Genomic DNA, 19,267 nt, shown 5'->3' with positions numbered 1-19,267 from the left:
GCGTAGTACAACAATGGTTCGCGCGCTTTCGTTCTGGAAATTTCGATGTGAAAGATGCACCTCGTTCTGGTCGACCTATCGTTGAAAAAGTCGGTGAAATTATGGAAAAGTTTGACCAAGACCGTCACATAAGCAAAATAATTTTATGTTTGATTAGAAATACGAAAAGACTTTTTCGATTACCTATATACGAGTATTTTCCAAGTATAAATTTTTTTGTAATAAACTCTACCAACAATACAACATTTTTTGTTATAAAAAATTAATATACTTCTGAGCTTTAGTTAGTATTACTAAACAACAGCCAAGCGCTTGCAAAGAATTTTCCAATAATAGTTAGCAAACACATAGACGCGCACATTCAACATTTCGTTCGCTTCATCAGTCAGCTAATTGACTGCTTTTGTGCGACTATTTTGACAAGGTTTTGAAACGAAATCCTTCAAACCACACAAATACACACGCACACATACATACACACACGTCAAACCAAAAGTCATAAGTAAATAACTACATTTTTGCTATGAGAGCTTGCGATATTTGCCGTTGTGCTTATAGAAAGTGGGCCTCACAGGCACATACACACACATACAATCACGTTACTCGAGTATACAACCCTGCAGCCAATTTATTGTTGTTGTTGTTTTTTCAACTGTTGTTATTTTTTTCTCGCAAACTCATTCACCTCACAGGTTGGAGTGTGTGTTTACACTTGCATGGCAAAAGTAAACAAAACAAAAGCATAACGGTATTTGAGTAAATACGAGCAGCATAAAAGCCGAGCCTCAAGCTGTCATTGGTTGCACTTGAAAGTCGTTCAATAACAATTGAAAGGATCTGAAGAGCTTTTCACACAAAAGTGTTGAAAAACAAAAATAAACGCAATGCGCCTATAACTACGAGTATTAGGGTGGCGGTAAATAATTTAAAATCGGCATAATAAAAATAAAAAAATATGATAAGAGCAAGGGAATAATATTAATAAAATATAATATTAATATGAAATATAAATTTTTTCGGTAATATTCTAAGGATAACAGATGAATTGCCTTGGAATTATGTATGCAGAATGCAACCCTGGCATTGAAATATGAAAAATGTTATTTAAAAGTTACTTAAGTATGATTTATGACAAGTGAGCGGACTTTGAGAATTTTTAACGTTACCTTCTCAAAATGTTCGATTCAAAGTCGAATATCGAATATCAAATGTATCTCACCCTAATGTTAGTAGTTTTTGCGTAACTACAATACAATATTAAAATCTCAACTAGCATACAACACGTTCGTGAAAAGTTAAATTTGGTTTATATGCACATATACTGTGATAAAAGAAATTTAAAAATAAATTGATTTCTTAATGGCTAAATGAGCCTTAGTCGCCTGCCCCACACCACACCTACACCCATCATTAACACGCACACTCACCACACTCACCTCGACATCACCACACTTCACATCAACACCACCCACACGCGCGAGCGCAGGATCCACACACAAAAACACACACCACATCACTCCACTAAAAAAGGGTCCGCTTTACACAGCTCAGTTCTGATTCGACCGCTTTCGAAACCACGTCGCTTTCCACCACCGCTACGCAGCGTATTCAAGTTAATTATATTCAGTGAAGTTTTATTGTAAAACCAAAAAAAAAGAAAACCCACAAATCAATCAGTGCAATTGAAAACAAATACAAGTCGGTGGTCAATTATATTGTTAAAGCCAAAATCCCGAGGATTTTTATTTTTAAAATACCAAAGGCTAACAAGTGGTAAGTGAAGCGGGCAATTAATAAAACATTGGTCCTTCGAGCCGCAAAGAACGGCACTATTGGAAAAAAAAATATATATATAAAACAAATAAATAAAATCAAATTTGTGACATAAAAAGTGAAAAGAAGATTATAAAATTCGTGCTGTGTGGCGGCGTATACATACATACATACACATATACAAATTTAAGTGCAAAATTCAGTATATACAAAAAATTGATTGCAAGTGAAATCAAAGTGCAGTGACAAATACATACCAAAAAAAAAAAAAAACAAAAAAAACAGTTGAAAACGGATTACACGAAACGGTTCCGTACTGTTACGTCAAAATCAAAAAACAAAAAAATAAAAATTAAATTAAATACAAAAATTTTAAATCGCGGGTGAAACAAAAAAAAAAAAAAACACAAAGAAGTGGGAAATATATAAATACACATATACATATAAAATTGTGCAAAATCAATCACCTAACGTGCAATTACCAAACCAACAAAATTAAACCAAAATTAAAAGATTGTGTGGCAAAAGCCAAAAGTTAAAAGTAAATAAAAAAAAAAAAAAAAAAAAAATCCTCAAAAGTGGCGCGAAAAATAAAAGCGGCACAAGATAAAGACGGGCGCGTTTAATGACAGTACAATAATCGGGCGCGAAAACAATAAAAAATAAATTTAAACAAAATTTAATAATAAATAATAAAAAAAAAAAAAAAAAAAAAATAACATAAAAAAAAAAAGAGGAAAGGAAACAATCGTCGGCAACCACACAACAAGAAGCAGTTCGGAAAGCAAAACCATAAAAAAACGGAAGGAAACGGATCACAGGCATCGGCACATCCCCCCACCTTTTTCTGCAGAAATATTCCTTAGCCCCTTGAAGCGGCTCCAAGTGAGTTGTATCGACTCCACTTTTTATTTAAAATTTATATTTGCATATTTGTATGTCGGTTAACAGATACAGTTTATATACACAAAAACTGTATTCAAGTCGGTTAAGATTTCAAAAGAACGGTTGCTACCAAACTGTTTTCAACTTGCGGTTAATTTCCGGGAAACCGAAAAACAGTTTGGCACGCTATATATTTGTACATCCACATATATGTATGAACAGTATATACTATAATACAATTATATATATACTGGCATATACATATCTAATACAAAAGGTCCTATTTACGCTTATCCTTGTGTATCCAAACACACAAATTTAAAAAAAAAAAAAAAAATTTTCAAGTATACACTTGACCCCGTTTTCCGGCAATACCCCTTATACTCCAAAAGTATAAGCAGGATTGCGAAAATATTAAGCTTGGACAAACTCGATTAGTAAAAGAAAAAATAAAAATAATAAAATACAACATACTTATATGCAAATACTTATATTCATATTTTATATTTATTTATACATATATTGACATATAAGTACCAACCAAAGTTGGAAAACAACATACACACATATGTATGTATAAATAAAATTATAAATCTCTGCAATATTACATATCTTCTAATGTGTACTTAGAGTGCATACCTGCGTCTAACCGATTTTCCAATTTTCTTCTCCCGCGTTGTTCGTACGGCAAATAATATATACGCATACACAAGGCATCGAATTTGCCTATGCCGATATATACATACATACATATAACGTACATAGGGTACATAAAGAAATTAAATTTTAAATTACGATTTAAATATTTCGGAATAAATTTCGGTGCGGCAAATGCAACCATTTAATAAGGAAAAAATTACATTCTGTTAATTAAGGAAAAAAAATAATAATAATAATAATCATTACAATTCGTATATGTACGGACAAAACAAAACAAATAAAAACCAAGTAGCCTAAGCGCATTTAAACATTTGATTTTATATTATACTTATATCTAAAGACCAAATCGGCATATTTCAAGCAATACCTCTTGTTCTTGCTAAAGCACAAGCAAGCAGGATTGCAAACGGAAAAAATCTTTATGTACAAAGGCCATTAACCCTTTCCTCGTTCTCTCATTATCGTCCGTATAAGCAATTGTAAGCTAACGAGTGGGAAGCAATAAATAAAATAGAAAAAACCAAGAACAAACTAATAGCACAACTATTAGGAATAAAGAAAACGAAACACTCACTCGTTGGTTCGTACATTGCGTATACAACAAAAATACAATAAGGAAAACGAAACACGCGTTCGTTATTCGATACGTTGTGTATACAACAAACATACAACAACATTGGTTGTTTATCTTAAAGATTCAAACGCATTTATTGTTAACAGATATACACTGAGAGAAGTTTTTCGTCCTAATATTTTCAATTTTCACTCACTGACTAAATGAACGGAGATTCTAAGGAATCTAAATCGATTCAATATCTAAAGGTACAAAAAATGATTACTGAAGAAAAGAGCCCATGTACACCGGCTGAAGCTACACGCTCAAAGCAAGGTGCTACAAAGCAAAAAAAAATTAAAGATATTTCATATACTAAGTTTATTGCGGAGAGTGACAGTTTAATTCGATACTGCACTCGATTTTCATCTTCACCGATTCAGGACAATTCTGAATCGGTACTAGAAATCAAAAAAGAAAATCTAGGCAATTTCTGGACACGTCTCCAAGCTGCGTATGACGCAATTCTAGAATCTGACGAATCAGATCTTCCGGAAAATTTTAAATCCTCGGCTTGCTCCAAATACGAAAACTGCTTAGACCAGTACGAGGAAACGAGAGCTATGATCTCCGATCAATTGAGATTAATAAAAGCAATTGCACCTACTCCACAACCGAGAGTAGAGCTGCCTCCAATTCAAAGCCAAGAGGCGAGTTCCGGCATTCACCTTAAAGTGCCAGCTTGTGATACAGAAATATTTCACGGAGGTTATGAACAATGGCCGTCCTTCCGGACATGTTTACGGCCGTGTACATAAACCATCCTAAATTATCACAAGCGCAAAAATTGTATCACCTCCGATACAAAACAAAAGGTCAAGCAGGCGTAATAGTCAAACAGTTTGCTCTAATGACGAAAATTCAATTATGCTTGGGAAGCTCTAAAAGCTCGTTACGAAAACGAAAGAATATTAGTCGACAAACAAGTCACAATATTAATGAATTTACCAAAAATTCAGAAAGAAACAAGTGAAGAATTTATAAAACTTCAATCAACTGTTTCAAATTGCTTGTCGGTTCTAGCGACACAGAATATTCCCACACACAATTGGGACCCCATACTAGTAAATATATGCTCCGCGGCATTACCGGAAAAATCTTTGCTTCTGTGGGAGCAATCGCTCTCATCACGAAGAAAATGCCCAACGTGGCAACAAATGAAAGATTTCTTAACTGCCCAATATGAAATTGCGGAAAGGGTAGATAAAAAAATGGTCAGAACTAAAAACGTTCAACAAGACCTAAATCGAAGTTTTATTAGACCCCAAGCTAGTAACAACCACAATTTAAATAGAAGCTTCTTTAAAAATCAAACGTTCACATCCGAACAATATAAACAAACGTCCTGCGAACTATGTAAAGGAGGGCACAAGCTGAAAGCTTGCGAAAAGTTTAAAAAACTTAATATCAATGAAAGGAACAACTTTGTCAGAGCAAAAAGACTCTGTACAAACTGCTTGTCCCACTCACATAATCTCAATAATTGCGAAAGCAAATTCAATTGCGTATATTGCCACAAGAGGCATCATTCAATGTTGCATTTCAACAACTTTCCTAGCACACCCCAAAGTAGCGCTTTCTCCAAAAGAGCCACGGGTTTAGTTGCAACCGCACCTCCCGAAACACAAAATCCCGAAATTTGCCAAGAGACACCATGCTGCTCAAAGGCTTAAAAACACAAACGCTTCACAGCGAGAATCAAAGTAGGGTATTACTACCCACAGCAGTTATCTCCATCGAACACCGAGGAGAACTTTTCAAATTGAGAGCCCTAATAGACCAAGGATCACAACGATCATTCATAGCGTCTAGGGCACAAAATAGGCTAAAACTGCCAACAAAACATGCCAATTATGAAATTACGGGAATGGGTGGAAGAGTAGTACAAAACTCAAATAAAATCTGCCCCATTACCCTAATTTCCCCCCAAGCGGATAAGCGCATTCAAGCAGAAGCTATAGTCTTACCGCAACTTACGAACATGCTGCCAAGCTATCATATAAATAGCAAGCATTGGCAAAAGGTTACACACCTAAAGCTAGCAGATCCTAACTGCAACACCCCCGCTCAAATAGATCTTCTATTAGGCAGCGACCTTATTCCTCAAATTATTCTAGAAGGGGTTGAGAAAATTTCAAACACCCTTCTAGCACAAAATACTATATTCGGTTGGATACTAAGTGGACTAGTAACAGAACCAGTTACCGCCATGACAACTCAAGTGGAAGAGATATCCAATGAATTCCTTAATTCACAATTAAGGAAATTTTGGGAATTAGAAGAACTCCCCCCCATTACCATTACAACTCCAGAAGATCAGTATTGTGAAGACTTTTACAAAGCCACAACTACTAGATCAAGAAATGGTCGGTATGTCGTACGACTACCATTTAAACAACAATTTCCAGATACACTCGCCATAGGTCACTCTCGCACCTCTGCAATACAGCAGTTTCTAAGTATGGAAAAAAACCTACTTAGAAAGGGTGAGCTCAAACAACATTATGATGGTGTCTTAGAAGAATACCTCCATTTAGATCACATGGAGGAAGTAAGCCCATGCGAAAAAATCATAAAAGGCAAATATCACTCATTCTACTTGCCACACCATGCAGTAGTTAAGCCTGACAAAAAAACAACAAAAGTTAGAGTTGTCTTTAATGCCTCCAGATGCACTAGCTCGGGGAATTCGCTCAACGATATTCTATTCACGGGCCCCACACTCCAACCAGATTTAATGCTCCTCATACTAAATTGGCGTATATACAAATACGTTTTCAATGGGGATGTTGAAAAAATGTATCGACAAATAGTCGTACATAAAGATGATCAGGATTTTCAACGAATTATTTTCCGAAAATCTCCCAATAGTCCATTACGCGACTTTAAATTAAAAACAGTTACCTTTGGCGTAAACTGTGCCCCATACCTCGCCATTCGTACACTCCACGAACTGGCAGAAGACACAAAGTCAGAATTTCCTCTGGCAACACAAGTCTTAAAAACACATACGTATGTAGACGATATCCTGTCTGGGAGCCACAGCCTCTCACAAGCATACGAGTCCTTATCACAAGTGATAAAGGCCCTCAACACCGCAGGGTTTCCCCTAAAAAAGATCACAGCTAATCACCCAAGTATCTTAAAAAAATAAACCAAACGATAACAAATTGGATTCTAATTTCCTTATATTTGAAAAGGAAAGTATAACAAAAACACTGGGCATCCAATGGAATGCGATATCGGACCAGTTCTCATACACGACAGAGTCCATAACCGCATTATCCGCCGTAACAAAGAGGCAAATTTTGTCCTCAATGGCAAAACTTTTTGACCCCGCAGGATGGCTTGCGCCAATTATGATACAAGCGAAAATCCTGATTCAAGAATTATGGCTAGACGGAACAGACTGGGACGAACAAGTGAAACCTCTTCGCTTAGAGAAGTGGTCCCGGTTTGCTAATAATCTAAAAGACATCTCGCAGATACAAATTCCACGGTGGGTAAATTATTCCCCCGAATACAAAGTGGAACTACACGGCTTCTGCGATGCCTCTGAAAAGGCATATTGTGCCACGATCTATGTGCGCGCACAAAGCGACACCGCAACCACAAGCCACCTACTAGTGGCAAAAGCAAAAGTAGCACCTCTAAAAACGATAAGTCTACCACGACTTGAACTCTGTGGCGCTCTGCTACTAGCCAAGCTGGTTTCCATAGTGCAGACCCACATGAACATGACCAAATGCAAATTATATCTATGGTCCGATTCCGAAATCGTTCTAGCCTGGTTAGAAAAGCCACCCCACTCGTGGAAAACATATATTTCTAATCGAACCTCTCAAATACTTGACCTAGTAGGAGCAGCCACATGGCGACACGTAGCCAGTGCCGACAATCCTGCTGATCTAGGTACAAGAGGGTGCAAACCCCTGGATCTTGCCACCACCACGCTCTGGTGGAATGGCCCCCGATGGTTAACCGAATCCTCAGATTCTTGGCCACAATCGACAATGCGCAACATAATCGCCCCAGAAAGTCGAAAAATCGACACCTATCATACAATAGTGGATGATAATGAAATCCTTGAACGATTTTCATCGTTGCCCCGAGCCCTCAGAGTTGTCGCATATATGCTCAAATTCATTGAGCAACTTAAACTTAAAGTTAAAGGAGTAACTTACACTCATTGCGATACATTGACGCACCAGGACTTACAAAAAGCAAAGGTCGCGCTTATCGCCTCAACCCAAACGCGCTACTTCAGTCGCGACATATCGTTACTGAGAGAATCGAAGCCAATTGACAAAAAGAGAGCTCACTCTTAGTACTAAACCCATTTTTAGACACGAAAGGTCTGCTTCGTGCCAATGGTCGGCTCGCTAATTCAAGCCTGACTTACAACGAACGCCACCCCATCATAATACCTGAGAAGTCTCCTTTTGCCACATTACTCCTGAATTACATCCATATATTAATGTTGCACGCCGAACAGCGCCTCATGCAACATATGGTACGCCAAGAGTATTATATTTCCCCGTCTTAAGCCCCAGATCAAAAAATGCATTTTTCATGTGCAAAATCTGCACTATGCATAAGCAAAAAATGCGAACTCAGATTATGGCAGCACTTCCACCTGAACGCTGCAATTTCGCTCCGCCTTTCACGACCACAGGTGTCGATTTTGCTGGGCCTTTTCAAATAAAGGCGTCCATGCTAAGATCTCCCACTCTCATGAAAGGCTATGTGGCTGTCTTTGTATGTTTCACGACAAAGGCAGTACACCTTGAGCTGTGTACTAATCTGACGACGGAGGCTTTTCTCGCGGCATTTGCTCGTTTCGTCGCTCGACGTGGCTTCCCCTCCAAAATCATGAGCGATAATGGCAAAACATTCATAGGAGCCCAACGAGCCACAGAAAAACAGTTTGTGGATTTCTTAAAACAAGTGTCCCCTGATATCGTACAAAAGTACGCCCCTCAAGGTATCAATTGGCAATTTATACCTCCAAGCGCTCCTCATATGGGTGGTTTATGGGAATCAGCTGTAAAGAGCTTCAAATCCCATTTCAACACACTAGCCTGCAGCTATAAATTTAATTATGAAGAATTCACGACATTATTAGCTAAAATAGAAGCCGTTCTCAACTCACGGCCGCTCACAGTCCTATCGCAAGACCCCTCCGACTTCACAGCCCTAACTTCAGGGCATTTCCTCAAAGGAGCACCCATTCTGGCCACACCTGAGCCAGGCGTGGAGTCGCTATCCTTATTAAATAGATGGGAAAGAATTAAAATTCTCCATCATAATTTCAGTAGCCGATGGAAAGAAGACTATATAAAGGACCTCCACAAGAGGTAGCGGTGGAAAAATACAGAAAATGCGCCAAAAATTGGAGATTGTGTCCTGATTCACGACGATTGCCTGCCACCTACCGAATGGCGGCTGGGCCGCATAGAGAAGCTTTATCCAGGCTCCGACGGTCATATTCGCGTAGTCAATCTCCGAACGCAATCCGGAAAGCTAACAAGACCGCTCGTCAAACTATGCTTCTTACCGATCGCTGATAACCGCGAAACAAAAACCGATAAACCGCTTAAATAAACCGAATATAAAACCAAAATAAAATAAAATTTATAAAAATACCTATGTACATATATATACTTAAAATCACTCACGAAAGTAGTCGATTATTCTAACGACCCACTCATGCCGCATAACGTGGCAGCCATGCTCATATGTCCTATATGCAACCAAATTCTAATTGAAATAACACTCTTCCAAACAGATCAATATGGATGCAGACATGCCAGCAGCCCCGACACCAACCACTCGTTCGGCTGTCAATGTGCCACGCCAAGCGGCTGCCCCAGTTGCAGCGCCCCGAACAACCACCCCAACGATGCCTCGGAGTGGAACGGCCGCATTGCCGTCAACACCCGCGCTTGTCGTCGACCCACCACGCCGTAGATGTCCTCTATGTCGTCGACCCCACCGGCTGCCACAATGCGTCATTTTTAAGGGATTGCCACCTCAGCAACGCCAGTTGGTCGTGCAGGCGCACGGCCATTGTCTCAATTGCCTGACGACTATCCACCAAACGCATGAGTGTACGTCGGGCAATCTGTGCCAGATTTGTATGCGCCCGCATCACACTATGTTGCACCGTACAACGCGGAACGACACCAGCCAACCTCCTGCCGGCCGCAACCGCGGCGCAGTCCGACGACCTCCATTAAGCCGGGATGCACGGTCTCGTCGAACCATAGGGCCATCATCATCCCGTGCCCAGCGGCCACATAGTGGGGCATCAACACGACGCCAGCAACAACGACCGCGTCCGCGCCGCACCTCAGGCCTCAGCAGCGTCGTGGCCACTCTCCAGCAACTCCAGAGAATTCTAGGCTGAAATATTCGCCTAGGGGGGCCGGGATGGCTAAATGAGCCTTAGTCGCCTGCCCCACACCACACCTACACCCATCATTAACACGCACACTCACCACACTCACCTCGACATCACCACACTTCACATCAACACCACCCACACGCGCGAGCGCAGGATCCACACACAAAAACACACACCACATCACTCCACTAAAAAAGGGTCCGCTTTACACAGCTCAGTTCTGATTCGACCGCTTTCGAAACCACGTCGCTTTCCACCACCGCTACGCAGCGTATTCAAGTTAATTATATTCAGTGAAGTTTATTGTAAAACCAAAAAAAAGAAAACCCACAAATCAATCAGTGCAATTGAAAACAAATACAAGTCGGTGGTCAATTATATTGTTAAAGCCAAAATCCCGAGGATTTTTATTTTTAAAATACCAAAGGCTAACAAGTGGTAAGTGAAGCGGGCAACCATTAAAACACTTAAAAAAAAAAAAAAAAATTTAAAACATAAAAATTTTATTCAGTTTGTAAGGCGATTACATGATATAGTGGTTCCAAGTGAACGATATGTTCTAAGACTTCAGAGCGGCCTTTAGAAAATAGTTTATGCCAAGTTTCATGACGATTTCTTATCAAATGAAAAAGTTTTTCATACAAGTACTTGATTTTAGTCAATCGGTTTGCATGACAGCTTCATGCTATAGTAGTCCGATCTGAACAATATATTCAGAGATACTGGCGCTGCTTTGGAGAATAGTTTGTGTAAATTTTTATGAAAATATCTTATCAAATAAAAAAGTTTGCTCTACAAAAACAAGATTTTGATCGATCAGTTTGTATGGCAGCTATATGCTATAGTGCTGCGATTTGAACAAAATATTCAAAAATTGTAGCACTGCTTTGGATAATAATTCTTGTAAATTTTTATGAAGATATCTCACAAGTTTTTCATACAAGGACTTGATTTTAACCAATCGGTGTGTATGGCGCTTCTAACAAATGAGCAGCTTCATGGAGAAAAAATGCGTGTACTAAATTTCGTTTCAATATTCCAAAACCTAAAATACTAGTTCGCATATACCTACAAAGACAGACATTTAGACCTCTATTGGCTCATATACACTACTACTTCCTTTACCCTAAGGATCAGCTTCTGGGTATTACAAACTTATCTCAATCTTAATATACGCTGTTAAGAGTATATTTACACAACAGGGTATCATAAATATGTTTAAATTTTTACGCAAGAGAATGTCAAGAAATTTAATTGCTTTTTTCGTAAAGCCAAAAATTCTTCGAAAGCGAATGAAGCTCACTTTCGGTTAATGTGACACGATTAATAACCAATTAAATATAGCTTTGCGAAATGAATAAATTATTACCTGGCAATGTGTGAATATGGCGGCGGCGCAATTAGCCGCATTTTATTTAAAATGAAAATATTTGTCTATTAATTTATTTTAATTGTCAGCAAATGAGAGTTTTTTTTTCAAAAAATGTATTTAATTTACATATAAAGTGATGTTGCAAAGAAATGGCAAGCAAAAATACACGTTATGCTGTAAGTTAGTGTCAGAAAAACAGAAATTTACATGTCAACAGAATTACGAATTCCAAGTGAAATGCAACTCACTCGTGGAAATCAACTTTTTTCGCGCACAAATAATGCGCTACGCAAGAAAATACGTTGCATGCGACAAAATAGCGGGAGTTGACAAGTGCGAACGCGTGAATTTGCATAACCAAAACGAAATAAAATCAAATTCGATTATGAAAAGTAGAATGCGAAATAATTTTGTTGACTCCGTACGTTTCAAATGCAACTAAAATAAATTCTGTTTTCAACTTTTAATACAATTTTAATTTCATTAGCGAGTGCAATGAATTATTTATTTTATGAATAGTCAAAATACTTTTTCAGTTTTATAATTTTACTTAGTTGGTGAGTGATGACACTGAGTCAATAGGTAATTTGACGAGTTTTCATGGCGTGGTTTCTAGAGAATTCAAATGTACCAAAAATACCAGCGGGAAATAGTTTAACAATAATCGTTTTCATCGAATGTGATAAATCGCATGAGATTTCTTTGATTAAAATTTTTGTTCTATATTTTATTTTATTTTATTTTATTTTATTTTATTTTATTTTATTTTATTTTATTTTATTTTGTTTTTATTTTATTTTACTTTATATTATTTTTTTTTTGCTAAATGGTATTTGGCAACACATCTTAACGTAAAGAAAAATATAAAATATTTTTTCTCGCATGCAACTTTTTATTGTAAGAGTCAAATAAATATTTTTTATAAATAAGCAACTAATGTTAAAATTTTTTTCTGTCTAATACTGAACTATTGTTGAAAAAAAATTCAATACAACACAAAAAAAATATCTCATGCAATATTTTTGAAAAGTTAATGAAATAATAAAAAAAAAATTTGGCAAAATTGCTATTTTTAATGCAATTTATTTTGGTTAAATAAATATAATTTTTTTGTTTAATAAAAACTTACATGTTATAATAAAAAAAATGTTACTTGCGATTTTTACTAAATATTTATTAATGTTAAATTTAAACTAATTTTCATTCAAATATTTTTGAAAAAAAATTTCAATATAAAAATTAAAAGAAATTATCTCATGCGATATTTTTAAAAGCAAATGAAATAATTAAAAAAAGATATTTTTCGGTTAATGCAATTTATGCAATTTTTTGTTGTTAAAGAATTATATATTTTTTGTTATATTTATAAATAATTGCATGTAATAATAATAAAATGCGATTATTACTATATACAATATGTATGTTTATATATATTTATAAGTTCCATTCAGATATTTAAAAAAGTTCAACAGAATATTAAAAAAAAATACCTCATGCGATATTTTTAAAACCAAATGAAACATGTAATAATAAAAAAATATTACATGCTATTGATAAATAACTTTTTTTAAAGCAATTTGTTCAAAAATATATTTTTTTGTTTAATTGTTAAATATAAAATTTTTAATGTTATAAACCTAATAACTAAATATATTGCATGCGTTTTTTACTAAATATATATTTTTCTTTATTGCCAGAAACACCGCTTACGTGGTTATAAAGGGTGATTTTTTGAGGTTAGGATTTTCATTCATTAGTATTTGACAGATCACGTGGGATTTCAGACATGGTGTCAAAGAGAAAGATGCTCAGTATGCTTTGACATTTCATCATGAATAGACTTACTAACGAGCAACGCTTGCAAATCATTGAATTTTATTACCAAAATCAGTGTTCGGTTCGAAATGTGTTTATCGACAAATTTTGTTCAGCGATGAGGCTCATTTCTGGTTGAATGGCTACGTAAATAAGCAAAATTGCCGCATTTGGGGTGAAGAGCAACCAGAAGCCGTTCAAGAACTGCCCATGCATCCCGAAAAATGCACTGTTTGGTGTGGTTTGTACGCTGGTGGAATCATTGGACCGTATTTTTTCAATGGCGATCGCTATCGTTCGATGCTAACAAACTTTTTGTTGCCAAAAATGGAAGAACTGAACTTGGTTGACATGTGGTTTCAACAAGATGGCGCTACATGCCACACAGCTCGCGATTCTATGGCCATTTTGAGGGAAAACTTCGGACAACAATTCATCTCAAGAAATGGACCCGTAAGTTGGCCACCAAGATCATGCGATTTAACGCCTTTAGACTATTTTTTGTGGGGCTACGTCAAGTCTAAAGTCTACAGAAATAAGCCAGCAACTATTCCAGCTTTGGAAGACAACATTTCCGAAGAAATTCGGGCTATTCCGGCCGAAATGCTCGAAAAAGTTGCCCAAAATTGGACTTTCTGAATGGACCACCTAAGACGCAGCCGCGGTCAACATTTAAATGAAATTATCTTCAAAAAGTAAATGTCATGAACCAATCTAACGTTTCAAATAAAGAACCGATGAGATTTTGCAAATTTTATGCGTTTTTTTTTTTTAAAAAAGTTATCAAGCTTTAAAAAAATCACCCTTTAGTCAAGCTTACAACAGGGTTACAACGTTATTTTACCAATTTTCATTCAAATATGAAAATTTGTCGCATGCGATTTTTTACTATTCAAATCTGAAGAAATTTCTTTTAAAAAAATACACTCTGTTATATAACTTTAGATTTAAATATTGCTGAATAACAACTTCAATAAAATGTATCATGCAATTTTATTTCTAAATCAGCTGATGTATTTCATTAAACATCTTTTTTCATATGGCGCCATATTTTATTCAATTAACTGTGCAAATTATTGCTAAACACTATTTTTTATAAAAATTAAATATCATGTAATTTTTTTCATAAAATCTTTGGATTCCAAAGCTAAATACATATTTCTATTTGTTACACACTCCTAGAAGAAGATTTATCTGGTCAAGCAGTAACCCTCATCAAGTAAAAATTCATCAATTTTTATAAAAGCGTCCATAACCTACTCCTTGCCCTTTCAACTTTGCGCTTAGACATAAAAAATTTTACATAAAATATATCCTTTGCATATAATATATAAATCACACATATACACACACGTCCACACATGCACTCAGCATTACTAAAGTTATATCCACACTCACTCAACATAAGCAACAACCGTATAAAATTATTATTATTCAAAAAAAGCCAAATGTCAACGCATTGCGGTACTCGGTGGCATTAACAAACCAACAATGCCATTTCAAATTTGACAGCTGAATATTTCATTAAATTGTGGCGTAAAATGAAAATATCACGAATGCAATTATGCCTGTTCTACATATAGCAGATATTTTTTAGAGAAGAGCTATTGTTTTGCAGTCCCCAGCGGAACTGTTGTTAAATTAACGGGAGATAGTAGAAATGTGAAACCTTCATAATATTATTGTGTTGCACATTATCATTCATTTAGCTGGTTGCTTAGGGCGTATGAGCAACATTTCGCCAAAATATTGCGGCTTTTTCTTCCAAATCAATTGTACCGGGTTTTCATTTCGGCCATTTTTAATATGTCATGATCTGTATTCAATATTGTTTGCAATTTCAACATTGACAGATATGCGCTAGAACAACGTTTGCAAACTATTCAATTTTATTAATAAAATAATTTTCTCTAATTTCAACTTTTCATGCGCTTTTGCCATTTTGTGGTCTAATAAGCGTTCATCTATGCACGCTATTCGTCGAATTAATGAAAATTTTGAAAATTTTTAGCGTGCATTTTCCTTACATAATGTTCAAGTGTCAATAAGACAAAGAACCGCTCGTAATAATGGAAATATTGCTGCCGTTCAGACAAGTGTTGCTGAAGACCGCAATTTGTCGCTTTCAAAAAGTTCTCAAGAATTGCGACTACAAGTATTTCGAAGCACAAACTGGCGAATTTTGAGAGAAGATTCCGGCTTGCTTCCATGTAAAATTGTTCTCACTCAAGAACTAATGCCATTGGACATAGCAAACGTGTTAAATTTACTGAATTTGCTTTGAAAAAACTTGGAACAAATTTTTCTATGATAACCATCTACTCCCATGAGGCTCACTTTCATCTGAGTGGTGCGTTAAATAAGCAAACCTGTCAATTCTGATGTGAAGAAAATTTACAAGTTATTCATGAACAACGATTCCATTTACTTAAATTGACGGTTTGATGTGGTTTTTGGTCTGGTGGAATCATCGGTCCGTACTTCTTTCGAACTGAAGCTGGTGGCACCGTTACTGTCAATGGAGAGCGCTTTAGATCGATGATAACCCACTTTTTATGGCCGCAATTGGAGGAAGTTGATCTTGACAACATCTGGTTTCAACTAGGTGAGACTTCATGTCGCACAGCCCATGCATTAACCGAATTTTTGGGATGAAAGTTTGGAGAATCGATTGAAAAAGAAAATGCTTCTAATATTTTCGGTCCGCTGATTATGACTGATCTAGTTACAAGGGATGTTAGAAAAGAATAAAGTCGATTCAGTACTTTCTCCAGCACTTTTTATTAAAAAAAAAAACATTTCGAACAACAGATTACAACAGCTCTCCCTGGCGCTCTTTCCCCTTAACCTCAAGGCTTCAAGAAGTTTTTATAATTATTGTTTTAAAATATTTTTTCGAGCTACAAAATCATATTGCGGTGAACTGCACAAGCTATGAAAATCTCTCTGAGACTCTCTCCCACCGTCTCTCTCTCTCTCTTTCTGAGGTATACTCAAAAAGTCAAAAACTAAAAAAAAATATATTTTTATATATTGAGCACATGTAACACAACTCGTTGAATTTTGAAAATTATGAACTTGTGGAATACAAAAGGTTTTACCTCAAAAAATATGAACTTACGAAACACTTTTCGTTGAATCTCAAATATTATGAACTTATGAAACACATTTCTTAGACTTACATATATTATGAACATGCGAAACACAACTCGTTTTACCTAAAAAAATATGAACATGTGAAACAGATAACGTTGAACGACCAAACTAAAACATTTTTTATGGACTTGTGATGTACGATGAGTTCAAAACAAGCGAAAAATCTAAAAATTTAAATTCGTAATTCACAAAAATAAAATATGCGAAATGTCACAATGAGTTTATTCACACAGCCATACGGTGCCTGTTGCTTTCGTTCTCTGACGCTCTAACGAAAAACTCAATCCACCTATACATCTATATTTTGTCAGTTAGGCATTGTCTGCATTATGCATTATTATTGTTATTATTATGATTAGAATTGCATATTTTAGCATAAGAACAAAACAAAATTGTTGAAATTAGTTCGGCCCATCATTTCAGGTGAACATCCGGAGGCGATGCAAACCGGCTCATCCGGCTGTCAGTTCAGTTGGCTAACAATTTTCCTGCTCGTCGCCGTCGTGCTCGGCTATCAGCAGCAAAGTTTCGTACTCAATGCAGCGAGCGTAGTCGGCACAACAACAACAACCACAATAGCAGCAAAATCGAATGTAAGCGAGAGTCTTGCTGTTGCAGCGCACAAAAGCGCAACAACAATAACAAGAGCAAAAAGCACAGTTAACCGTCAATTGCCGCATATAAAGCAAACAATGGTCGAGGTAACTGTGGCAACAACAAAAACAACACTACAGACAACAACTGCAGTGCACAAAGGCGAAATGATAGTAAAAACAACAAAAAGAGCAACAAAAAGAGCAGATTTACTGGCAGCAGACATATATGTTGCACTTGCAACGACACAGAATGCAATGACGGATCAGCAAAACAGCAACGGCACAACAAAGAAAGAAAATGCAACGACTGTTGCATGCCTGACAACAACAACAACAATGCGAAACTTGCCTGCAACCATGGCAACAAGTTCAAGTGTGTCCGTAAAGGACTCGGCTGCTTCCATTACTTTGCCACAAGCAACAACAACACAAACGACAACAACAACAACAGAAAGTTGCTGCAATACAACGAATATGCCCACCAGCTCAAACGCCCCGAGTCTCAATGAAACGACCGCCGGCAATGCAACTACCCAGTTGCAGCGCACACAGGCAAATAGTAGAGGCAGCGCCACGCCCACCGCCTGCGGCGTCAGTGTGCGAAGCACTAAGCCCAAAATCGACTGCAATAATATGATAAACAAAACTGTGACCAAAAGCGGCAATGCAAATTTCGCTCACTTTTGCAACAGTAGCAGCAACAACAACAATAAAAGTAGCAACAACAACAACAACAACAGTAGGCACACTGCAACAGCGACTAAGGACAGCAAATGCTCAAAAAGTCATCTGCCAAACGTCAGCTGCAGCAATACTAACAACAACAACAGCGTAAATTGCAACAATAACAACAACGTAAATTGCAACAACAACAACAACGTAAGTTGCAACAACACTGACAGCAACCATCATACGATGTGCCACCACAACGGCTACGATGTCAGATGATGCGTTTGTGTTGCTGGACAGCGGTCCGTGCATTGATAACGGTATATAGTACTCGGAATGTTAAATGGAAAATTTTCATTTCAATGGCAAAATAGTTCGGTCACAAAGCAATAGCTGCGTAAATTGCTTGGCATTTATGAGGTAACAACAACAACAACAAACACATTGCTGTCGGCTCATGCCGTAAGAGCGTATGCATACTTATTAGTGGCACTGTGTGCATGTGTGTGAGTGTGTGCCGTAGTGGCCTGCAATTGTTTTATCTACCAATACTTAAGAGCGCGCTGAGCACCGCTGTCATTCACAATGAAACTTTCCATTTTCGACGACGAATTTTTAACAAAAATTTTTATTTCAATTTCGAAGCATGGCAATTGCGAGAACTAATAATATTAATATAGAAAAAAAAAAAATATTCAAAATTTTCATACCGACTTGAAGCGACGGCTGGCATGCACCTGCGCGCGCACACATGCAAGTGTGCATGTGAACTGTTAGTCAATAAAATGCTCGAGCTGTAAGTGAAAAGTTAGTATAATTATAAATAAATTGGAATTAAAAAAATGATAAATTAATTGAAGCAAATATTTAAGAAAATATTATAATATAGTATAGCTTGTAATATGGCCGTTGAAAGTGCGTAAAATGGCGACTTTTTCCAAAAAAAAAATCATTTTATTTTAAATTATGAAATTTTAATCATTTTTAATTTCGACACGACTTTTTGCTTTTAAATGACACACACGTGTGATTAAAAAAAATTTATATGAATATTTATTTTCATACTTCGAGAGCGATAGGTTATAGCTTTAAAAATAATATATTAAAATTTTTAAATGTCTTAAGGGGTTACATGGGTTTACAGTTTTCAAAATTTTTTTTTATTATTGTTTCAATTTCCACAGCATAGAATATTGCCCTAAAAATAATAAGTTGATCCGAGTAACAGTTTCATAGATAAAGTCTTGGGAACTTGCGCGCTAGAGGCTAGCTAGGCTAAATGCGCCGTCTTTAAACACGTTTTTCTCGAAACTGTGTTTTTG

The 19,267-nt window shown here is 36.5% G+C and overlaps 2 protein-coding genes across 3 annotated transcripts in view; both read left to right on the top strand.

Moving 5' to 3' along the window:
- The window catches only part of LOC105224484 (myosin-G heavy chain), a 315,288-nt gene extending 296,236 nt beyond the window's left edge, over positions 1-19,052 (top strand). Inside the window, exon 7 of one of the 2 annotated variants that reach the window (XM_029549490.2) lies at positions 17,104-19,052. In XM_029549490.2, coding sequence (XP_029405350.2) covers positions 17,104-18,224 — 1,121 coding nt within the window. In that variant the 3' untranslated portion in view covers positions 18,225-19,052. Of the gene's footprint in view, positions 1-17,085 lie in introns of both variants that reach the window. The other variant, XM_011202572.3, reaches the window with a different exon arrangement.
- LOC125778876 (uncharacterized) lies at positions 1,362-10,801 on the top strand. The gene is made up of 2 exons (XM_049458491.1): positions 1,362-1,773; positions 9,720-10,801. The coding sequence occupies exon 2, from the start codon at positions 9,726-9,728 to the stop codon at positions 10,338-10,340; it is 615 nt and encodes a 204-aa protein (XP_049314448.1). The 5' UTR covers positions 1,362-1,773; positions 9,720-9,725; the 3' UTR covers positions 10,341-10,801.
- Positions 19,053-19,267: the final 215 nt, after the last annotated feature.

Source organism: Bactrocera dorsalis, chromosome 5 (assembly GCF_023373825.1).
Source record: "Bactrocera dorsalis isolate Fly_Bdor chromosome 5, ASM2337382v1, whole genome shotgun sequence".
Lineage (NCBI taxonomy): Eukaryota > Metazoa > Arthropoda > Insecta > Diptera > Tephritidae > Bactrocera > Bactrocera dorsalis.
The sequence above is the reverse complement of the archived record's forward strand: the minus strand, read 5'-3'. Positions and strand labels throughout refer to the sequence as shown.